The 21,620-nt window shown below is 43.1% G+C and overlaps 1 protein-coding gene across 5 annotated transcripts in view; it reads right to left on the bottom strand.

Moving 5' to 3' along the window:
• Nucleotides 1-3,148: 3,148 nt before the first annotated feature.
• The window catches only part of GREB1L (GREB1 like retinoic acid receptor coactivator), a gene marked incomplete at both ends in the record, with an annotated part of 56,264 nt that continues 37,792 nt past the window's right edge, over nt 3,149-21,620 (bottom strand). For all 5 annotated transcript variants that reach the window (XM_079533152.1, XM_079533154.1, XM_079533151.1 and 2 more), the window contains 15 exons: nt 3,149-3,312; nt 3,958-4,096; nt 4,665-4,865; nt 5,471-5,612; nt 6,402-6,629; nt 6,939-7,104; nt 7,762-7,966; nt 8,291-8,452; nt 10,326-10,465; nt 10,688-10,843; nt 14,056-14,158; nt 14,670-15,232; nt 16,487-16,731; nt 17,106-17,221; nt 20,573-20,912. In XM_079533152.1, coding sequence (XP_079389278.1) covers nt 3,149-3,312; nt 3,958-4,096; nt 4,665-4,865; nt 5,471-5,612; nt 6,402-6,629; nt 6,939-7,104; nt 7,762-7,966; nt 8,291-8,452; nt 10,326-10,465; nt 10,688-10,843; nt 14,056-14,158; nt 14,670-15,232; nt 16,487-16,731; nt 17,106-17,221; nt 20,573-20,912 — 3,070 coding nt within the window. The remainder of the gene's footprint in view (nt 3,313-3,957; nt 4,097-4,664; nt 4,866-5,470; nt 5,613-6,401; nt 6,630-6,938; nt 7,105-7,761; nt 7,967-8,290; nt 8,453-10,325; nt 10,466-10,687; nt 10,844-14,055; nt 14,159-14,669; nt 15,233-16,486; nt 16,732-17,105; nt 17,222-20,572; nt 20,913-21,620) is intronic.

Consider the following 21,620-nt stretch of genomic DNA (forward strand, 5'->3'; position numbering starts at 1 on the left):
ATCCCTGTGCTCCTGAGGTCAGAATTGCCTCTTTGGCAATCAGTGTGGGGGCAGTGGGTACCGCTGGTCGGTTCCCAGGAGCTCTGGCTCAGCACCACCCTGCTAGGAGGCTGATGGGCTGATGAGAGGTGATAGCATCATCCTCAACTGCTGGCCTAAAGCCCTCCTGGAGGGGGGGGAAGGAACTGAAATTTGTACTTTTGGTTTGCTTTGGGGTTACACTGGTTTTTCTCTGCTGGGTGCTGCCATGGATCTCCTTAACCTTTGTTTAAGTCTGAAGCAAAGAACTCACACTGCCTGTAGAATGTTCTTCACTCAGTGTGCTGCATGGAGTGCCAGTCCACAGAGGCTGCAACCAGCAGGTGTGCAAGGGCGCTGTGAGCTATGCTGCAATGGCCTTCATCACACAGCTGGGGCAGGTGCACAGAAAGCCTGGAGGTGAGCGTTGCTGGTTGGCCACTGCCAATGTCACAACAGAAGCGGTCTTAAATGGTATCTCAATATACTCAAATTTAATGAAAGCACATTATAAACATACCATCGCCACAACTTCAGACAGTTTCAGTTCATAAACAATAGCATGAGGTAGACTGACTAGTGAAGCTAAATTCACCAAGTTTTTTTTGGTTAAGAAAACTTTACACTAGGAAAGCGACATTTTAACTCTCTTCCAAAAAGTCACAAAAAGCAATTACATAAGTTAAGCAAAAAGCATCTGAATACGATTCTTTAAATCTTAGTTTACATTCAAATTTAACCTGTGAATAGGCAATAACATCTACAAGTAAAATATTACGCTGGCCAGTGTAATACATTCATAGGCATGGCTGTGAGGGCGAGGCTTAAATGCAACATGGAATAGCACTAATCCAGCTGTCAACCAAGGGGCTCCTTTCCAGAACTGCACTGGACAGGCCTACATGCTGTGAGCCCATTTGTGTCCTCTTTCCCAGCAGTTCCAGAGCTCCTCCTGTCTGCACATAGGAGGTAAGGAAATCTATTTGCTAGGTTTGCTATTTCTTGGTACATGAAGGCCAATATATTGACATCCTGCAGCCACTCTCAACCTCTGGGACCATTTTGCACTGTTTCACCAAAGGGCTGCATCCTCACAGCAGTCTCAGCATCCAGGATTTCAAGAACTTCTTAGTGCAAACGTTAATTATGCAAACAGAAACGATGTGATTCCTGAACACTGAGTACGTGAACCTTTGATATCGCACTGAGAGCCACAGCCCCCCTTCAGCCCCTCTGGACAAACCGTGACTCTGGTGCTGCATTCAGGGACAAAGCAAAAGCTTCAGCAACCCCCTTTATGTCCCTGCAAGTGTTCAAATAAAAGGCAGGCTGCGACTGCAGGAAAATCAAAAATCCATCTACAGAGGGTGGCGGTCAGTTGAAATTTGCTAAATCTGCTGCATCAGAGTTAACCGACATGAATACAGGCAACTCATTTTCCTTTTGCCTCAGCCTATTATGGTTTCTTTCATCCGTAAACATCTCATGAGATAAAAAAGTTGCTCAGTTACCACAGGATGTGAAAAATAAGGATGCAGCTTTGGCAGCTCCTCCAGCGAGTCGCAGCTAAATAGCAACGTATTCATTTCATTATTTTTCAGAGATTAAATTAACATACCTGGACTTCTCTTAAAAACACACTGCATTTTTTCTTTCAAATAAAGGCATCGCGATGCGCCGGGAGATTTTCTCTTTTAATAACGCATAGAAACATCAGCTGGGTTACCAACGCTAAGGGCAGGAGTGAGGCTGTGTCCCAATGGGATTTAACCCTGACAACCAAATTCTACTGCACCAGGTTCCTCTAACACAACGTACAGATTCCTGATTCTTGTCCAGATTCCTGATTCTTGTCCAGCAGAAGACCACAGTGTGACCGTCACAACAGCCCACAGATCGATGAAAAACAAAGGGCTGACGACCTAAGGGGGTGCATCCAATGGGCACTGCTTCTGGGCAGGAGGCTTCTGGGCAGAAGCGCTCCTAAGAGCCCCAGCTCCCTGGGACTTCTCCCCTTCAGATGCTGCAAGATCTCTTCTCCTTCATTTGGACTCATTTTTTCTCTCTCCAGTCCAGCTCAGGCACCGATACCCTCCCAGCACCTTTGTCTGATACGTGCTGATTTACATAGAGGTGGGAATTGATGGATCTCAGCTCTGCAGCCAACTGCAGCTGACTGAGAAGGATCCGAACAGTGCTTGGCCACCCTCCAGGCACCGTACAGTCATTAAGGTTGGAAAAGACCACTGAGAGCATCCCGTCTTAATCATCTTCCGTCACCATCCACACAGCACGACACATGGGCCACAGCTTTTAAAAACTTGGAGAAGTGGGAACCTGAAGGTCTCCTGCTGGCAGGTTGTGCTGGACTGACTCCAACTGAAGAGAGCCTCTGCAGGAGCCTCCTCACCACGTGAGCCAGCAGCTCTGCCCCTGGAGGTGAGGAACTCCACAGTGGGACGCAGTAGCATAGCAAGGAGGATCCGTGAGCACCGCCCCATGCCTGCCATGCAGTTGCTGATTTGTTCAGGTTCAAGTAGTAAACTTTGAACACCTGTGGAAATTTTGCCAAAGACAGTTTCAGTACAAACACAATTACAAATTTTAAACTAACACTGCACAGAGAACGAGACTATTCCTTTTAATACAAATATCTACAAGACGTTGTAGTTTCAAACCCCTGAGTATTACTGTACCGCAGTACAGTCTGTAGAGGAACAGTGGGCTCTCCTCTGCGGATCCTCAATAAATCCCATATGCTGCATTGAGCTTTTGTAACACATTCAAGTGAGAGGCTGCTGAAGGCAGCTTCTTCCAGAACTAACTCAGCTGGAAACAGAATTCCCCATCAGCCACATTCTGTCCTCTTCCCAAACCCCACGGCGTGGTGGCTGTATGATCGGGGTCAGCGGTTGGGACCGATGTGACAGTAACTGGAATCTGTGATCCTCAAAATTGTAACTGCTGTGATCATTTGATACCTAGGAATAAAGCCTGCTTTAGAATGCTGGGGAATCCCTTAGAGTAGTCTTGGTAAATATTGGTTGCACTTTGCTCCACAGTGATTGTACTTTTTAAAACAAACAAACAAAAAAAAGTGTTTCTTTCATGATAGGTGTCTTCTCAAAGCTTATATATGGCGGCCGGTAAGAAAATAGAGCGGTTTGTCATCACTGCTGTTGGCAGTTTGGAACTCATCCCGCAGGCGGAACTGCCACTCGTCCTCCAGCTCCAGGCGGACGATGGTCTGTCGCAGTGAGCTCCGGTCCTGGCATATGACACACAGCGTGGCACCTTTGAGTGAAAACACAAGAGAGCCTTAAGGAACTGTGACGACTCTCAGCTTCATTCGCTGCCTGACAGCATCGTAAGCACAAGGTGCTGCTATCAGCCACAGCAGGGAGAGCATTAACCTCGATCCCCGATCCATAGATCATTACTGAAGTAATTCTGCCATCCTCAGCACAAGAGGCTGATGTGCTCAGATGTTACCACAAACTCACCCATTTTATCCCATGGCAATTGGCTACGTGTCACTATAAAGACAAGAGAGACTTGGACGATGTCTGTAATGTCCTGGTGAGGGCAAACCCCCTCCATCCTCCAGCTAAGAGCTGTCCCATCCCACAACACTGAGCATTTTGTGCCATGGCACATGGTCACCAACCAGCAGACCAGGCTGCCCAGAGCCACATCCAGCCTGGCCTTGAATGCCTCCAGGGATGGGGCATCCACAGCCTCCTTGGGCAACCTGTTCCAGTGCGTCACCACCATCTGTGTGAAAAACTTCCTCCTAATATCTAACCTAAACCTCCCCTGTCTCAGTTTAAGATCATTCCCCCTTGTGCATCTGTTTACTGCTCTGCCTTCCCATTTCCCCATGTGCAACTCATCCCAGCAAAGCAGAGCCACAGAGCATGCAGCAGGGCAAGGTTTTACCTTTCAGAAACCGGAACCGCTTGAGGAAGTCAGCACCGACAAAGGAGTCGCAGAGGTACAGCAGGAGCCCACTGAAGAACACCCCTTCACAGTTGACATTGACAGAGTGTGGGCGTGAGCTGACATAGCAAATGGCCACCTGCATGAAGGGGAAGCACGCCCTTGTGTTAGACATGGCCTAGTGAGGGCCTTAAGTGGAAGGGAGCACAGAGCGGTGCTGACTGGTAGGTGAACTGGTGCTGGCAGCCAAAGAGACCAACAACAGCAGTGATGAGCTGACTTCACCGGGAAATAACTCACCAGACAGACCAGACTAACTTCAGATTTGGTCACAAACCGTGAAATGCCTTATTTCAGGCCCCTGAATTAACCATAGAACCATTAAGGTTGGAAAAGACTTAAAGATCACCTAGTCCAACTGTCAGCCCATCCCCACCCTGCCCACTGACCACGTCCCTCAGTGCCACATCCACATGGTCCTTGAACACCTCCAGGGATGGTGACTGCACCACTTCCCTGCGCAGCCAGTGCCAATGGCTCACTACTCTTCCTGAGCATAAAATTTTCACCTTCAGAGATGCAGAGCTAGACCAAGCTCTTTTCAATCACAAGAGCCTGTTCACAGAAGAAGAGTTTTCCAATACTAAAGATGCTGAAGTACAGGTTTGCATTTCCTGCTCCCCATTATCCCTGCAAATATTTTGTACCTCAAGACCAATGTTCAGATAGCAGTCAATGGCCAATACTGGGTTCTTGAAGTTATGAATGGCCTTAGGGAAGAGTTTGTATGTCGCATGCTGAAGGAATTTCTCCAGGAGGAACTGAGATGGGGCTGCCAACAGCGTGTGCTCACTGTCTGGGGCACAGACGTACTGAAGAGGCATGATTGGTGCCGGGCTGTCTGAAACCTGCAACGAAGGCAAGAGGAGCCCCTTTAAACCCTCCTGAGTACATCTTCCCTACAGAGGTTCATTCAGCAGGGGAAGGGATCACCACTGCAGAAGGAGGAGAGAAAGCTGGGTGAAGAATCAAAACCCCCACTTTGACACATTAATGCATTAATCATTAAGGTTAGAAAAAACCCTCTAAGATCATCTACTTCAACCATCAATCCATCCCCACCATGCCCACTAACGCCAGCCTCAGGGCCAAATCCACACAGTTCTTCAACACCTCCAGGGACAGCAACACGACCTCCCCAGGCAGCCTGTGCCACTGCCTCACCACTCTTTTGGTGAAGAAATTTTTGACCTTCACCTCAAAGGTGAAGAGCTAGACCATGCTCTTTCCAATCCCAATCTATCTTCTAACTGTTCAGGAGTGTTGCTGTTAGTTATCTCTCCTTAGCAATACTTATTTTTTTCTATGATGTGGCAGCTCCACTACAGAATAGGCCATGAACTTCAAATTTCAAGTGAGCACTAAATAAAACTAACAGACTAGAAAATTCATTCTTTTTCAGGTAAATGGGTTTGGATTTCACCCTTTACATGGCTCAGCACAGACAACTCACCACAATTTTTGGCTTAACAACAAAGTCCTTCTGTCCTCCAACCTGAATATGTTTCTTCATGACACTGAAGTTGTTGAAACGACAGATGAGCAGGCCACTACTGTTTGTCCTCAGATTGAAATCTATATCTTCACAGAAATACCTGGGCATAAAACACAAGGTGATTGAGTCAGCTGCATTCATAGACTCATAGAATCGCTCAGGTTGGAAAAGACCTTAAAGATCATCAAGTCCAACCACAACCTAACCATACTACCCTAACTCTAACAACCCACCACTAAATCATGTCTCTGAGCACAGCTGCTATAAGGGAATAGGATTTTGCTTCGTTCTGATAAGAATTAGAAGTAAGGCCTGTGATAGCTGTGCCTTATTGCAAATGCTTTAGGGTGGAGTTGTTAGAAGGAGAGGGGAAAAAAAAGGAAATATACAGCAGAAAGTGAACTGTTCATCTGTTGTAGTTTCAAGTCACGTGGCAACAGAGAGGAAGAGGTGACTAAAGGAAACAGAATAAATCCCTCATCAATGTTCTTGAAATAGCAATGGCCCAGCCATTGCCCGCACTTTGGTTCTTAGTCATGTAAGAGGCTCCCGCACTCCAGGAGCCTCACACTTCCTGTCACTGACTCATTTTGGCCTCTGTTCCCCAGGTGTGACCTCCCAGTTCTTTTTTTCTCCTGAAGCTTCCCCCTCCCATCCCTGCATTTTCAGCCCTCTGTAGCTCTCTCTTGCCTCACAGCTTCTCTCCCCATTCTTCTGGCTGCTGGTAAGCATGCTTTAATGCCTTATTCATTCTGATGCAGCACACACCACTCTCTTTTTTTTCTGTGATTATGTACCTCAGACAGGATCCTTCCATTCACCTCAGAGACACACAGTGATGAGCTTTTTGCCCTGTCAAAATACTTTACCACCAACATGCACCACCTACCTGTTCAGATCATATTGCACATTCTGGGTCAGGTCTATGTTGAGCAGAATAAAGTCACGCACGTGGCACCGGGAGAATGGAGCCTTTGTCTTCTTAGCATTCAGCTTACTGTTCCACTTCTGAACACCCAATATTGCATAATGAACAATTTTGGGGGTGGCTTCAATGTGCTGGAGAACATTCTTTAAAGACACATTCTTGCTGGTGCCCCCAGGCTCCAAGGACTGGCTGCAGAATGGGAAGGAAGTGCACACAACACACAGACGTGGCTTATTTTGTCTATGTAACAGACACAGTTAATAGCATACCTGTAGATACAGGTGCAAGAAATTCCATTATCGAGACATGCCATTCTGCATGCTGTACATATAGAGGTAAATAAACAAACACAGGCTTTTTAAACAACAGCCAAACAATCCTATCCCATCTATTCAGCTATCATAAGAATAAAGGCCCCTCAGCACAATCGGGTCCTATGCAGCAATTTAGAAAGGGAAAAGGAAGCACCCTATGCACCATTTCTGGAAGGAGATATACCTGGATTGCTCATGGACACTGTGCATGTTCCACAGCACACAGGAGTCATCCATGACCACAATGAAAGGCCACACACACTGGCGCTTGACTCCCAGTTCCTCCAAGCGGTTTCGCTCCAGCTCTAGATTGTGGTAGGAAAGCTCCTTAATAAGAAATCTGGCAGCGCCTGAGGGAACATCGTAAAGAAGACACACAGAGATCTTAGACTTTATCACTCTCTCCTGTCAAAGAAAGGCTATGCAAAGATCTGCAAACCCTTTATGAACTTAGAGTTCGTCACATCTTAGTTTAAGAAGAAATCAAAATGTCCATTTTTCAGTGTGAGTGCAACCTAAAAGGCATATACAAAGAAAAGTGGATCTTCTAAGAGATTACAGAAAACAATTTGGCGGGCATTAGAAGAATAACAAAAAGCAAAAAGTGGCTGAGATCCTAAAATTGAAGCTACTTAAAACTTTATGCAGGTGAAACTCAGGAACTCCATGAAAATGAAGTCCAAAGTTCAAATCCGTGACATTCACCTGCAGTTAATATTTAGCCTCAGCTTAACAACAAAAGAAAATTTGGGTAAAATACCTAGAATGAATGTTCACACATCAGGGCCGAGTAAAATGAATGAATGCAGTCTATAAAACACCATATTTTTAACTGAGAAACCATACACAAATATGCAAACCACATCTCCAACAGCGTTTCTCACAAATCATCGTATCTTGCACACAGATTGCTGTTATTCACAGCACTGGAATGTTTCTCAAACAACATGACCCATACTGCCCAATGTGGATGCTGACATTTTCACAGCACTGGTGGTGTTTCTTACCAACGCCAGCATTGTTGAACATGCCTGGCAGGACGAGCATGATGTGGTTGGGCCAGTACTTGCGGTACAGAGGCATTTCGTACTCCTTGACTACGAGGAGGTGAAGGTGACTGATGCCTTCCATGGCATGATAGAGGTTCAAGAGGCCGTGCTCATGACGTCCACTCGATGGAGTGAAGATAGGACTCTTGACTGCATTCAAATTCTGCTAGAACAAGAGATATTTAGCCAACATGCTGTAAAAAGCAAGTTATTCCTGATAGGGATTTTTATTTATTATTTATACTAGATTTGAACATTATTGATCATTGCAACACATCTGGGATGGATACTAGGAATGCAAATAGGAATGAATCTCTTCAAAAACTCCAGTTCTAATGAAGGTAAGGCAAGAACTATGCAAAGGACTAAAACAAAATAGCAAAAATGACAAAAAGACAAACCAGCCAACCATCAGTTTGCAAAGGCTTGTCAAGCTGACTGCACTCAGCACATGTAGACCACAAACTGAAGGGAGCCATACACGCACCTTGTCAGAAACGAGAGGGAGACGCATGCTTTCTAAATGCTTCCCTTGCTTGCTAAAGACAAAATGGCTTTCTTTGGATTTTGGGATTATAAAATGCAGTTGGACCTCTTCTCCTAGCATTGAAGATGAAAACGTGAACGCATGCAGAGTGGAGTCAGACACCTGTATTAAAAATATTAAAAGGAAAATTAGAAAAAAAGCAGAAGGATTTGAAAGCAGGTAATGGACAAGGAACATATGACCAGGCTGGATGTGGCTCTGGGCAGCCTGGTCTGGTGGTTGGCGACCCTGCACATAGCAGGGGGATTGAAGCTGGATGATCATCGTGGTTCTTTTCAACCCAGGCCATTCTATGATTCTATATATGTCAACGTGCTCTGGCAGTTACAATGCTGGCAGCCTCCAGAGAAGAACCACTACATTTTCTTTCAGTAACTGAAACTAACTTTATTAAATTCTCACTTTCATTTACCACAATCTACGTTATTTAGGCATGTAACTTCCCCTGCTATTGAAACAATCAACCTTCTACACTAGTGATCTTTGGCCCACCTGGACTTTTCTGAATTCTGTTTGAGCTGGAAAGTATTTATTGGTATATACAAGGAGAAATGGAACATGTGTGTGTATACACGCACACACACACAAACACACACGGGAAAAAAACATGCAAACAAATTTTCCCCAAAGATTCAAAGACCACTGCATTATATAGGTGTTTCTTCACAGCAGAATGCTCAGCCATTCGGAGGCAGCAGCAGCATGGTCACACGAGTATGGCATTTTTCCAGTGACAATCCTTCAATCCTCTTCTATGCAAGAAGTAACCAAGGCAGACCACTCCACAAACAAGGCCATGAAAAATATGGGTGAGCCTGAGTTTGCACAGTGCTTCACTGAAGCATGCAAACACATACAAAGTGTCGACATATCTAGTAAGACTTCTTCCTAGAGAGGAGGTGTTGTACCTCAAGGTCAAATCCTTTACTCTTGGCAGTCACTCCTCTATAATCTTTTCTAAAGAGCTGATGTAATTAGCCTAAGTAATGATGAAGCATGAAAAGCATTTTATTTAGATTCTGTTAAAGCGTTTAAGAATCTCTCTCCTTTCATAATGCTTGCAATCCAATGACTCTCCTTTGGATATGTAATTTCTCTGAATTCTCTCTCATAACTCTACATACAAGTAGAACAAGAACAAGTAGATACTTCTATTTATTACTAGTCACTATGTTTGACCAGATGCACAAAGATCTGTAAAAAGAACAACAGATGTCCTTTGGGAGGATTTGTTTGGGTCAACATAGGTAACGAAGCATGAGGTTTAAAAGAGATTTGCTGGTGCAGCTCTGTAATAACTGACATTGTACATCTTCAGGTCAGTGTGTCTATGCTGTGTCTGGTTAATAGCAAGCTGCTGGCAAAGATTAGTAAGCAAGAAAAGAATGAATTGAGATAAGAAGCCTCAAAGTAAATTATTGGTGGTGGTTAATAAGTAATTCTGAGCTACTAAGCAGGAAAAATCTTACCTGCCAGCCTCCTGTGAGCAAAAATCTTCATTTTGGAGAACAAAAGATCAAAAGGATTATGAAACAATTAAAAATGATCCTTTTTGTCCAGTGACTCGTAAGCCACAGCTGAGAAGCAGGTATGGTTACCAACAAAGGGAGGAAAAAGTAGGCCCAGACTCACGCCAGAGGCTGGCTGGCATTTAAGTAAGACAAGCATCCCTCTCAGTCCTACAGTCTTCTCCCATGACACACTAGGAACCCTTTGGGTAGGCTGAATAATGCTCTGGCTTAACTAGTCACAATATTGTCAGAGGCAGCTGTGAAAGAGAACTGCTCATGCATAACACAGCAAACCCAGTTGATGCTCCAGGGTCTGTAGCTCAATGTCTCCCCCGAGAATGGAAGAAATTAAACAATTCCACCTCAAGGAAGGTGAAAGCATGAGTCTTCAGACTAGAGTGGTATGCCTGCAGAGACCACAGAAAAATCAAGGATGCAGTTTACCCTTGGGCCTTGGCACCAACCTGTACAGCAGGATTAATGTCCATATACTGATGGCACTGCTCACAGTGATGGAACGTATTGTAAGCTGCATATTTTGTCAACATCATCGACACAGTCTCTCTTTTCTTAGGCTCCTCTGATTTCATTTCTTTGCTTGTTTCTTTACACAAATGAAAGAAGAAAAAGAAATTTTATGAGCATTCATATCTAGAGATTGCGATCCTTGTGACAACTGTAAAGAACAAATGTTTTGTTTTGCTCTGTATTATTTAGAAGAACAAAGGCTTTTCTTAAGTTCAAGTGTCCAATTAAGATAATAAAAACCTATGTTTTTTTTTTTTATGTGGGAAAGTATTCTGAGAAAATTCTTTTTTTTACTTACCTTGTTTGATTCTTGACAGGTGTTCCGTGTACACTGGACTTATATTTCTGTACTTGGGATCATGTACACTCAGGTCAAAAGACATTTTACTGAAGATCTCAATATCTGGCCAGTGGTCATTGCTAGACTGAGCAATTTCACTGCTTTCTGTATGATCTGCAACAACACATTTTAGGTAAGCAGTATCAGATACCCACTAAATGGTGCTTATGTGATGTTTGCTGATTTACAATTGCACAGGAACTCACACAAGTGTACACGCACACAAACACACCACAGGTATCTCTGAACATCATCAATGTTACCAAAATTGAAAATATGGTCACCAAGAAGTCACTTCAAAGAAACAGCAGTTCCTTGGAAAACATCTGTAGGTGAAGCACCCTCACAGGTAACTTTCTGCTCTGCTCTTTGTCAAGTTGCTGAGGTATAACTCACTCTGGTTTATTCACAAACTGCTCAGATGACCTGTCTCTGCAGAAGTGCTACAGACAGAGCCTCCAGCCCCTCTGTGGTTCCCTTTTCAACACATGGAAAGAAGAGCAGTGGGTAAACAAGAAGCAAAAGCATCCAAAGGCAAGAGGATGAAAGCGAGGAGAAAGAGCGTATAAAATGTACAAACTAGCAGTTGAGTAGGTGATAAAGGCAGTAAAAGACACACTTCTGTTAGAGAATGGGATGTGACAGCAAGGATTAACTAGAACTTTTTTGCTTCATCCAACAGAAGTATGTCCAAGGTAGACAATCAAGTGTGAGCAACAACATCAGAAAGCACTGTCCAAACATGACAAACTGAAACTTGGCGTGAAGTTTGTACAGGAATTGAATTGATCCAGTTTAAAATCAGAGAGAAGAATACATAAGAGTAGGCAAATGAGGTTATTGATTTCAGAAAGGCAAACTCAGATGAAACAAAAGCAGTGTCTCCAAACCAGCATACGCTCACCCTATCAGACTGACTGGTAAGAAGCTGCTGGTCAGAAGTTGTTAACCTCTGAAGCCCATGAATGTGTTCACACACACAAATCCTGAGAGAGCTGGCCCACTGGGCTGAGAACACCAGGCACTTCTCTACAAATGAGAGTTGGATTTCTTGGAGTCGCTGTTACCAAACAATCAGCAACCAGCAAACCAAGCAATGCAAGATCACCAAGAGGAAGGGGCTACAGAGGCACAAAGGACACTAAGAATGTACAAAGTCCAAGAGAAATGGAAAAACCTCGTCAGCAAATAAAGCTTTGCCTCAAGCACCAGCAAGTGCAAGATAAAAAAAGCTTTGCCAAGTATCACGCTAAGGCAGACCTCAGCAAAGCACATGAAAACAAATAGCAATTTTCTTGGCTCTACCACCTCAGCTAGGTAGGCAAATATATGTGCTTTGCTTTAAATTTTGATACACACCTAAATGAATGAGAAAGAATAAACTTCATGACACTTTTCTTAAAGAAAAGGTATCTGAAACCAGGTGTAAGCCTGACTGTAGTGCAAGCACAATGCATATATTGTCCATTTCAGAGGAGATCTATGAAACTCTGTGTCCGTTACTTTGACATTGCTATAAAGATGGAGTAAATGAAAAATGCAATAAAATGCAGTCACATTCCTTGGTTGACCAAAGAAATCCTGCATGACTTTCATTACACATATGTGACATACCTATTTCTTTAAATAAAAAAAGGAAACACATCTTATCTTTCTGGACTTAAGTATTTGATACGATGCTATATGACAAATCACATCAGTTAAAGAAAATAGAGACAAGAAATGGTCTGTAAACCAAACAAGTTGATTAAACAGAAGATGGCAGCATGTAACATTATAAGCATTAATGTTTCTGTAGAGTACCGATGAAGTTAACAGAGATCAGCAGAGAGGCACACTGTTTAATATTTTCACTAGCACCACTGCCTCAAAAAAAAAACCAAAAAAGATTTGCGTCACTAGCAAACTTAAGAGCCACTGTCAATATAAAAAAGGCACAGAAGATCAACCAGAAAGAATTCAATGAGCTCAAAAATTACAGCAACAGAAACTGGGTGACATTCAGAGAAAAAAAAACCTAAGTTGTATGTGCAGTCAAGGTCTAGTAACAAGCATTTCTTCTGTAGGCTGGGAGTCTGTCAGCTGAAACCACTGAGCTGCAGAGGAACCCACGAGCACAAGCTAAGTAGAGCTGTCAGTGAAACAGGAAAATGGAAAAGTGCAATCATAGGTTTCATCAATCATGGGGCTTTCAGTGGAGGCAGGGAAATGTACAAGCTGTTGTACGTTGTATTGGTTAAACATCCTACACAACATCACGTACATTTCTAGTCAGACGTGCTGGAAGGATACAGTGAAAATAGATGTACAGACAAGCTACTAAACTGATGAGAAGAATAATGGGCTTGTCATTTGCGAGGATCCTGCAAGCTGGTTCAGGCTACCTACACGAAAGCTGAGAGGGAGTAAGATTTCTGCATGACTACATTACATAAGCAAACATCAAAGAAGAGTAAAAGCATTCTAAAGCAGTACTTTTTTCAGTCTTCCCTAAAATGTTTCTAACTGGGGCAGGGGAACATCTTTTGACTGGGGGATTGAAAAAATAAAAAAATAATAAAAAAAACCCCACAGAATTGTAGGGGCTGGGAGGGACCTCTAAGAGATCATGTAGTCCAACCCCCAAATATTTTCAACCACCAGAACATGAAGGATCTAGAAAAGCATTCCATTAGAAACTGTGGGAGGAAAAAACCCACAACCAAAAACCCCATGTAAAACCCAAACTGCTCTTCTGACACACTGTCACACATTCCTGAAAGGGGTGTGACACATTTGCTGTGATCACAACAGACCAGACTGCCTTCATCCTAGGCTTCTGGGTGTATTTTAGTTCAAATAATGAGAAAATAACAATACTCAAAATTCCAAATCAAAAGGAAATACTTTTATTTTTAAGATTGGTTTCTAATTTTTAATTAAGTGATATTAATGTCTCAGGCAGAAAAGTAGTGTTCTTCAATCTGTCTTCTCTGCTTAGAAGCAGCCACAGCTTAAAGATCGGCTAGCAGAGATACTGCAAACAGCAAGCAGATGTTTCCTGTATAGAGTTTTAAATTCACTTTCACTTTAGTGCCAAATAAACATATCAGTCAAAAATGCACTTAAGAGTTCTCAGTTAAGTCCAATGTAAAATTTACATTTTTATGAATCTATTTTTAAGCACATGCAGATATCTACAAGTCTAGCTGCCCATTACTAGACAGGACAAGTGGCAGGTGTAATTTATGAAGTCTTTTTGTAAATCCAAAATATTTGTCACTGCTTATCAATATATAACAAAGTCACTGAATAATGTGTATTGATAGTGACTTCTGAATACTCACTGGTATTAATTTCTTCTTCATCATACACATCTACCTCCAGCAACCTGATCAGCATGCGGAAGAGAATCCTTAGGAACTGCAGGTATGAGCCGGTCTTTCCCACCTGAAGCAGAGATGAAAAAAGTCTGAAACCCAACTCAGATTAATACTAAAGAAGGACACAGTTCAGATAAATGCATTTGACCTAATGCCTGTTACTCTGCCACTCTAGTTCTTCCCGATAACACAACTTACTATTGCCCGTTATGCTGAATGGCATTACAGAGTTGATCTGTGAGGAATATCTGGCCTGGAGCCTGTATCACTTCTGTATGAAGAGAGATGTGCAGTGGTTGACCACTTCCCTACTGACACATTCACGGCAATTTAATGTCTGGTGCCATTCACAAGTACATCACACAAGCTTAAATCATGAAACTTAAAGAACCATTCTTTTTACCACTTTCAGCATGAACTTAACCTTCAAATTTGCCTGATTTTTCATCTCTAAATACATAGTTGGGTACAACTTTGCACGAGCCTTTCAAGGACATCTCCACCTGCAGCTATAGCAGTCCTCACCATCGGTCCACTCATCCTGCTAGTAGGGCAGAAGGAAGGAACAGTGCTCTTACTTGTGGTGGCCCTGTCAAAAGCAGCCGCCTGGGGTGAAAACTTCTTGAGCTGGATGCTTCCCCCTGATTGCTGAAGTCTGCATGGTGCTGCCGGGCCGTTGTCCACTGCCTGTAGTAAAGCGACTGCTCCTCACTGCTCATGTCCTTGTGAAGCAGAGGCCTCAGAGAGCTCAGCCAGGACACATCAGCGTGAGGCAGCAGGGAAGAGGAGGAAGGCAAATTCCCACTCTTCTGTGAGCTCAAGAGGCAGTAAGCAGCTTTTGACAGAATGACGATGCGTGGCAGTGCAGCACGGAGAGCCTTGCTGTCTTTGGTTGAATGACCAGGCCACCGAAACGTCTGAGAGACTGATGACAGCGACGATAGTTTTGAAGTGGTGCTGCTTGCCATCTGGTTACCCAAGGAGTCACATTCCTGTTTCAGAGTCTCTCCAGCTGTGAACCCAGGGTAAGTTCCCTCATCTACTGAGCTGTGTGCAACCATTTGAAAGTTAAGTGATGGTGCCTGCTTCTGAGATTTGTCTGCAGCACTTGAGGAGCTCACACCGTTGTCAGCCAGGGAACCTGGTGAAACAAAGAGTGGGTAATAGACAGACATGGCTGACAAGAGGCAATGCAAATAAATCCTGAACTCATCTGGGGCAATCCTACTCTACAAATTCTTCTGCTCCATGAGTACAGCTGGGAGAGCTCACCATGGGCTGTAGATTGGTGCTTCACCATTAAAAAAAAAAAATTATCTTTCTCTTTTGTTGGAGGGGCAACTGCCATTCTTTTCAAGCTCAGAATCCAAATGCAATCCAACCCCAATTCCAAATGAACAATAATCCCAGTATGTTAACCATCATTTTCCATCAGGGATTTAGAACTTGCAGGGGAGCTTCAGGCTGGACATTAGGAAATACTGCTTCTCTGAAAGAGTGGTCAGGTGATGGAATGGGCTGCACAGGGAGGTGGAATCACTGGCCCTGGAGGTGTTCAAGGAACGTTTGGATTTTGTGTTGAGGGACATCGTTTAGTGAGAGCTATTGGTGATGTGTGGATGGTTGGACTGGATGATCTTATGGATCTTTTCCAACCTTGGTGATTCTATGATTATCTTCTGAAATTCAAGTATAAAGCACCATTGTATACACAGATCAATTTCACTCTCCCCTCTATGGAGAACGGAGCTTTTATTTCACGGTGATCTTAATGCGAGTTGGGCTATGCTCTCTCCTCCCTATCAGCCACTTCCATGTTAGTGTACAGCAAGATCTGGCGCACAATTAAGCTGACTTAATACCTCAAATTCATACAGAAGCAAAGGGAAGGACCTAGAAGTGCCAGATGAACACAATGAAGGAAAAGCTTAATGGGGGATGATTCTCTACTGATGCCTGAAGAGGAAGGGCAAGACCCGGCCATTCTGCTTGTGTTAGCCAGAAGGCAAACATCCACCTTCACTCACAGCTACCCCACAGTTACACAGCATTCTGCTACTCCTAACATACCCTATTTATTTCCATCCTCATTTTTAAGATCTTTTCAGGATCCAACAGATGAAACTATTGCAACTGTGAAATGTAAGTTTAAACAAAATCATAAGGACAATTAGGTACGGCATCCCATTCTCCCACTGCAACACTTTCCCCTTTTAGCTGCAGACAGGAAAATTGCTCCCTGTGGCAAGAATCTGCTACTAGCATTTCAATGGTTAGCCTGCAGTAGCATACTTCCAAGCAGTCCACGTTTGTCAAAACATCTCAATATTTGCACTCAAATTTCAAAGATGTATACATGAACACTTACTCTTCAGAGAAGCAGCAGTTAACTGACCTGAGGTTCCAGTGACAGCGCTGCTGTTACTCTGTGGTCTGTCCAAGTCTATCAACAGCTCATCAGCATCATTCTCGCTACCATTTGCCTTCTCATGCTCTTTCTCACTAAGGTCAAGAGCTACAATAGGCCCTCGAATCACCTCCTTTGAGACATAGCAACATGCCAGGCCCACTTCTTGCTCTAATGCAGTCCGAGTTAAGTAGCTTGAGTCAATCAGCCGAAGGTCACAGTACTTCAGTGACCTACAAAATCCAACCAAAGGAAAAACGAAGGTTTGTCTCCTGCAACTCTGGAGAATATTCTGTATTTTTAACTGCTTACTAAATATTCATGAACAATTTCAGTAGCCATGAAATATCACATCGTTTTAAAATATTCAGCACATAAGTCATGCTCCTCGGTACTTGGCGCAGATGATCACTGACCACGCAGTGCAGGAGCCTTACTTTTCACAAACCACCTCAAAATTTTAAACTGCTCCCAAAGAAAGCCTCCTAACATGCACTTCTCTGTGAAAAAAAATAACCACTTTGTATCAAACCACTTATCTTTCCCCAAAGAAACATTTATCTAAGCATTTTACAAAACAACTGTATCACAAGAGCAGTAACAGCACCTGGGGAAAGTCTCGCCCAGAGGATCCTTGCCAGTTAAAATAACAATGCAAGGTAGACCTTCCAGATCCTGATAGGTACGAGGAATCCAGTCGTCCTGCTCATTTCCCCTCCAAGCCTGTGAATGGAGAATATTCAAGTCACATCTAAATGATACCTTTTAAACTATCACTTGTTTTTGTTTCCAGTTCCTGCTTTTTCTTTGTATGAGGTTAGCAGACTCTTGTTTCAGCAGAGCTTAGTGAACATGGCTGAGCCCATTTGTGTTCTCTGTTCTGGCTGCAGACTCCTAAAACACTCCCCTGTCTTGAACACTGACTTTCTTGCACTGTTGCACTACAGCAACTGTTAACAGGAAGCAAAGCTGAATGACTCAGAGACTCTCACTTAAAAAGGCAAGTAGCTATTCTACCTCAACAAACATCAAAATTATAAAGATGAAATGAGAAAATGCAGGTTCATACCTAGCCATCCTTGTCAATACTTTGTGGGTACTGCATGATAAAACTGCCTCTTCAATCAGTGACCAGTCCAGGCAGGAGATCAGCAGTGACTAGCAGTCTCTTTACATATAACGCAAAGATTTCACACTTCCACATTGACTAGAGACATTAAGGGCTCTCCAGACCAAGAAAATAAGCTGTACTGGTTCCAGAATCACCACATGTTTGAACTACATCATAAATTAGTCCACTGGAAGATGTTTTTCTGTCCATTTTTTAATAACGTACAAAACGAGTTGAGAAGAAAACTAAAACCTAGCTGAGGCACAGAATCTACTTTGTTGAGTCACACAGATGACAAACCCAGCCACTCATCTGCCCATTAAAAATAAACATAAAAAATTACTCTTTTCAGCACAGATGGGCAAGACAACAAGACACAGCTGCCTTGGTAAAGCAACTAGACTTATGCAAATTGTATGAAAAACATGACCTGAAGAGAGAATCCTGTCCTGAATTCCCTCTCCGTTCTTCTGTTCTCAACCTAAATGCTTAACCTGATCTTTCCTCACCTTTCCTCCACCACAGAAAGGCCATGTTTTATGAATCATCTCAGACAGACAAAGGGGATTGAAAAGGAGGAATCAACAGCAGATCAGTGACTCAGCATGCCATTTTATCTTTAGAAAATTTCCACTGAAATAACCCATGATTATTTCTTTCTTAGCTTAGGAAGAATGTGATTTGAAGTAGTATTTCCCTTCAATGTTACGGCTTTAATTTTCTTCTCTCAGCCCTGATTTCCTTCCCCTGCTGAATTCTGCATCCTCTATATAACATGTTCACAGAAAAAAAAAATTTCTCCAGCTACCTTAACAAACACTATGGTTCAGTTAGAAGCCTCAAAAGCTGAGATTTTTAGGCTCAGCAGGGTTAGTCTGGCTGTGTGTCAGCCTGCCTCTCCAACACTGGAAGCTCCTCAGAAAAAGCAAGGCTAGAAAATGAAACAGGGGAAGACAGGTTCAAAGATGATTTTATTTCTTCTAGCCTAAAGGTTTAAAAAGAAGCTTGAGTGCCTGGAGCTTTCAGCTGTGGCATACAAACGTATTTCTTGTCCACAGTACTTAGGAGAGGTAGACAGCTGCAGCCCTTTGGTCTCTTCACTTCCGAATGGCTTCAAAACTGATTCTTGTTATGCTTAAAAGGTGATGTCTATAGCCATGACAACAGGCCTGCTCAACAGAACAGTTATTTAAATTATTTCCTATCTCTTCTTTCATTCTGCACCTCCAGGTGATCCTTCCCTCTTGGAGCTCAGCCCTCAGCCTCCCAGGCTGCCATGGGGCTTGTCTGATGGAGAATATTGCTCAGCTACCAGCATCAGAGACCACAGCCCTGCTGGGGAGCCATGCACATTGGTTACTTGCTCTTAGGAAGAGGCTAAATCAAATCAAACATTCCCTCTCCGCTCTTCCAAAAGATTGGAATGAAATCTCATTCTCCCTGCAACTCACAACAGCTATCAGTGGGACCAGCATTTCATGTCTTAGACTCACTAGCAGCCTAGTCTCTTCTCGTCTGTACTCACAAGGAAAGCAGACAGTGATCCATTCCCCACCCTTGTTCTCCAGCTTTAGTATTCCACTTAACATAATGAGAAAAGCAAGTGCCAGACTAGCAGGTATGGCAGCCAAGCACAAGCCTCACAGTTGATCTTCATCTTTCTGGAGCCCTCAACTGAGATAACCCACTTGAAAAGACTTACATTTGGGCAACTAAGTTCTTCTCCTCACTTACATGCATCTTTCTGAATTGAGTAGGCTTTCTTCTAGTTGTTTACAAGGAAAGAAACAAGTTCAAAAGCATCTCATGTTGTGGGTAAGAGGGACATGAAGAATTATTTAGGAGGGTTTTTTTCTGTTGCTTTTTTTTCCCCCTATCTGATCATGTCCTCTATTCAGATCAAGGGCTATATGGATATTTGCTTGCATCAGACTCTCACACTTACCCTGATCTCTTCTAAAAAAACCTAACAGGCAGTTCTAGAAGTGTGCATGGGGCTGCAACCATAAGACAAAGGGCTGTAAAGAAACCCTCACCATACTCACAGCCCAGAATTATTTGAAGTCTAGCCAAATTAAAAAACAAAACAAAACACCCTACACAACTCCCACCAGCAGAGCACAGAGCTGTTACCTCACAACTTATTTTCTCTTTCATTATTTTTCTTCCCTCCTCTGCTACAGGCGAGATTTAGGAAGCAGGAGGGGTGCTTCTCAAAGGACATTTTACCTGGTTTTGGTTGTAGAGAAACTCTTCAGAAGCTCTGCAAAAAGGCTCATACATTTTCTTCATTTTCTGTGTGTTTCTGAACACACTGAACGAATCTTTGTGTGAGACTTAGAGCAGGAATCAGGACTGGTAACCTGAACTACTCTCAGGCTGGTATCTAAGAAAGGCAACCAAATTTGGTTTAATGTGGTGAGGCTAATACAGGAAGTGGATGTGGGTGTTTATACCAGGCTTTTACAGGTCCATGCACAAGTTTAGCTTGGTGCATATATGCTATGCAGAAGAGGCTTTCAGCATGTAGTAGTTCGAGACAAGAAATCTACAAGAGATATACTGGTTACCAGAAGAGCAGAAGGTGGAGAGACTGAGCATGCAGTTACATACACTAGACAGATAAGCTGGCGGTACTAATTAGCCTGTCTAGAGAGATCTGAGCTCTGCTTTTAGAGATTCAAAGAGGAAAACTATCTGACTCATGCTGATATTCAATTTTAAGAAGGGAGATAACATCTGGTGACTGACTTCAGGAATTCAGAAGTCAGGGTTCAGAAACAACCCAATCTTTTTTCTGAGTTTCTAAATCATTACACTCACCAGAAGTACATATACTTCCTTAGAGAAAGATACAGAACATTCATCCTTCTCCTACAAAATAATTAACTTGGGAAAACAAAAAAACATATCCAACAGTCAGACGACGAGAATGGTCATACAAAGAAACAATTTCTGCTCACCTTCAGACGTGTCACAAAGTGTTTCGCAACAGTAAGCTCTGAGGCAGGATTCCCAAGGAGGATCTCAAACCGATACTGCAGACCTAACTTGTCTCTTACTTCTTGCAACCTCTCCTTGGCCAGCATGGCTAGCTGCACAGATGGCACCCTAATGACGAGCATGTGGCCACAGCCGTTCTTATCCTTCCCTGGAGAAGTGATAAGGTCATCCATTATGCTGAGAGTTTCAGGTGTGCTGTGATCTCTTAGCGAGGCCATGGTCGTGAGAGACATCAGAGCTTGGGAATACTGCTGAATGAGAAGGTAGCAGCGAACCACCATGCTGTGTAGCCGTGGATACCTTTGGGGAGATAACAGCGCTGTGTCAGCACATGCAAAATCAAAACAGTGTCTGAAAATTAAAAACAAAACCAAACACCAAGAATGTGGGGTAAAGAAGTGCCCATCTGTCTTTAGTGCTTAAAGAATTAAGTCTTTAATTTTCACAGACAATGACTTTGTACCAAATCTAACTATGTTTTAAAGCATACATTTCTTGAATGCAGAGAATAAAGTGCAAAGTCCTGCTCTCAACTAAAAGGAATGATAGGTTTCTATTATCTTCCTTAGGGAAATAATTTCAGCTAAAGTTCTTCGGTTTGATGGAGATAATGATCACGTCAGATCTGGTTCACTCCAAGACTGGGGGATAATAATTGCTTTGCTGTTCGGAAGGTTTTTTTCTTCTATGAACTCAGAGGATCACTGCTGCTTTAAGTGGTTTCTGTAAGAATTTCTTCATGATTCCCCATTTCCCACTCTCTCAGCAGAAAGCCAGACTTACCAGTGGGGACTGCTGGCTCTGAGCCAAAACTGAACTCGCACTTTGCTTTTTAACTATGTAGTCAACATTTCTTTCTCTCTCGTTACAGCTACATTCAGTGATAACAGATAAGAACTCAAAACGTGAAATGCTAAGAAAAAAAGAAATTAAACCTACTCAAGCTAAAAAGCACTCCATTTCTGCACATTCCCCACAAGTTCACTCATTGCCATAACATATAAAAAA

Source organism: Tetrao urogallus, assembly GCF_951394365.1.
Source record: "Tetrao urogallus genome assembly, chromosome: 3".
Classification (NCBI taxonomy): Eukaryota; Metazoa; Chordata; class Aves; order Galliformes; family Phasianidae; genus Tetrao; species Tetrao urogallus.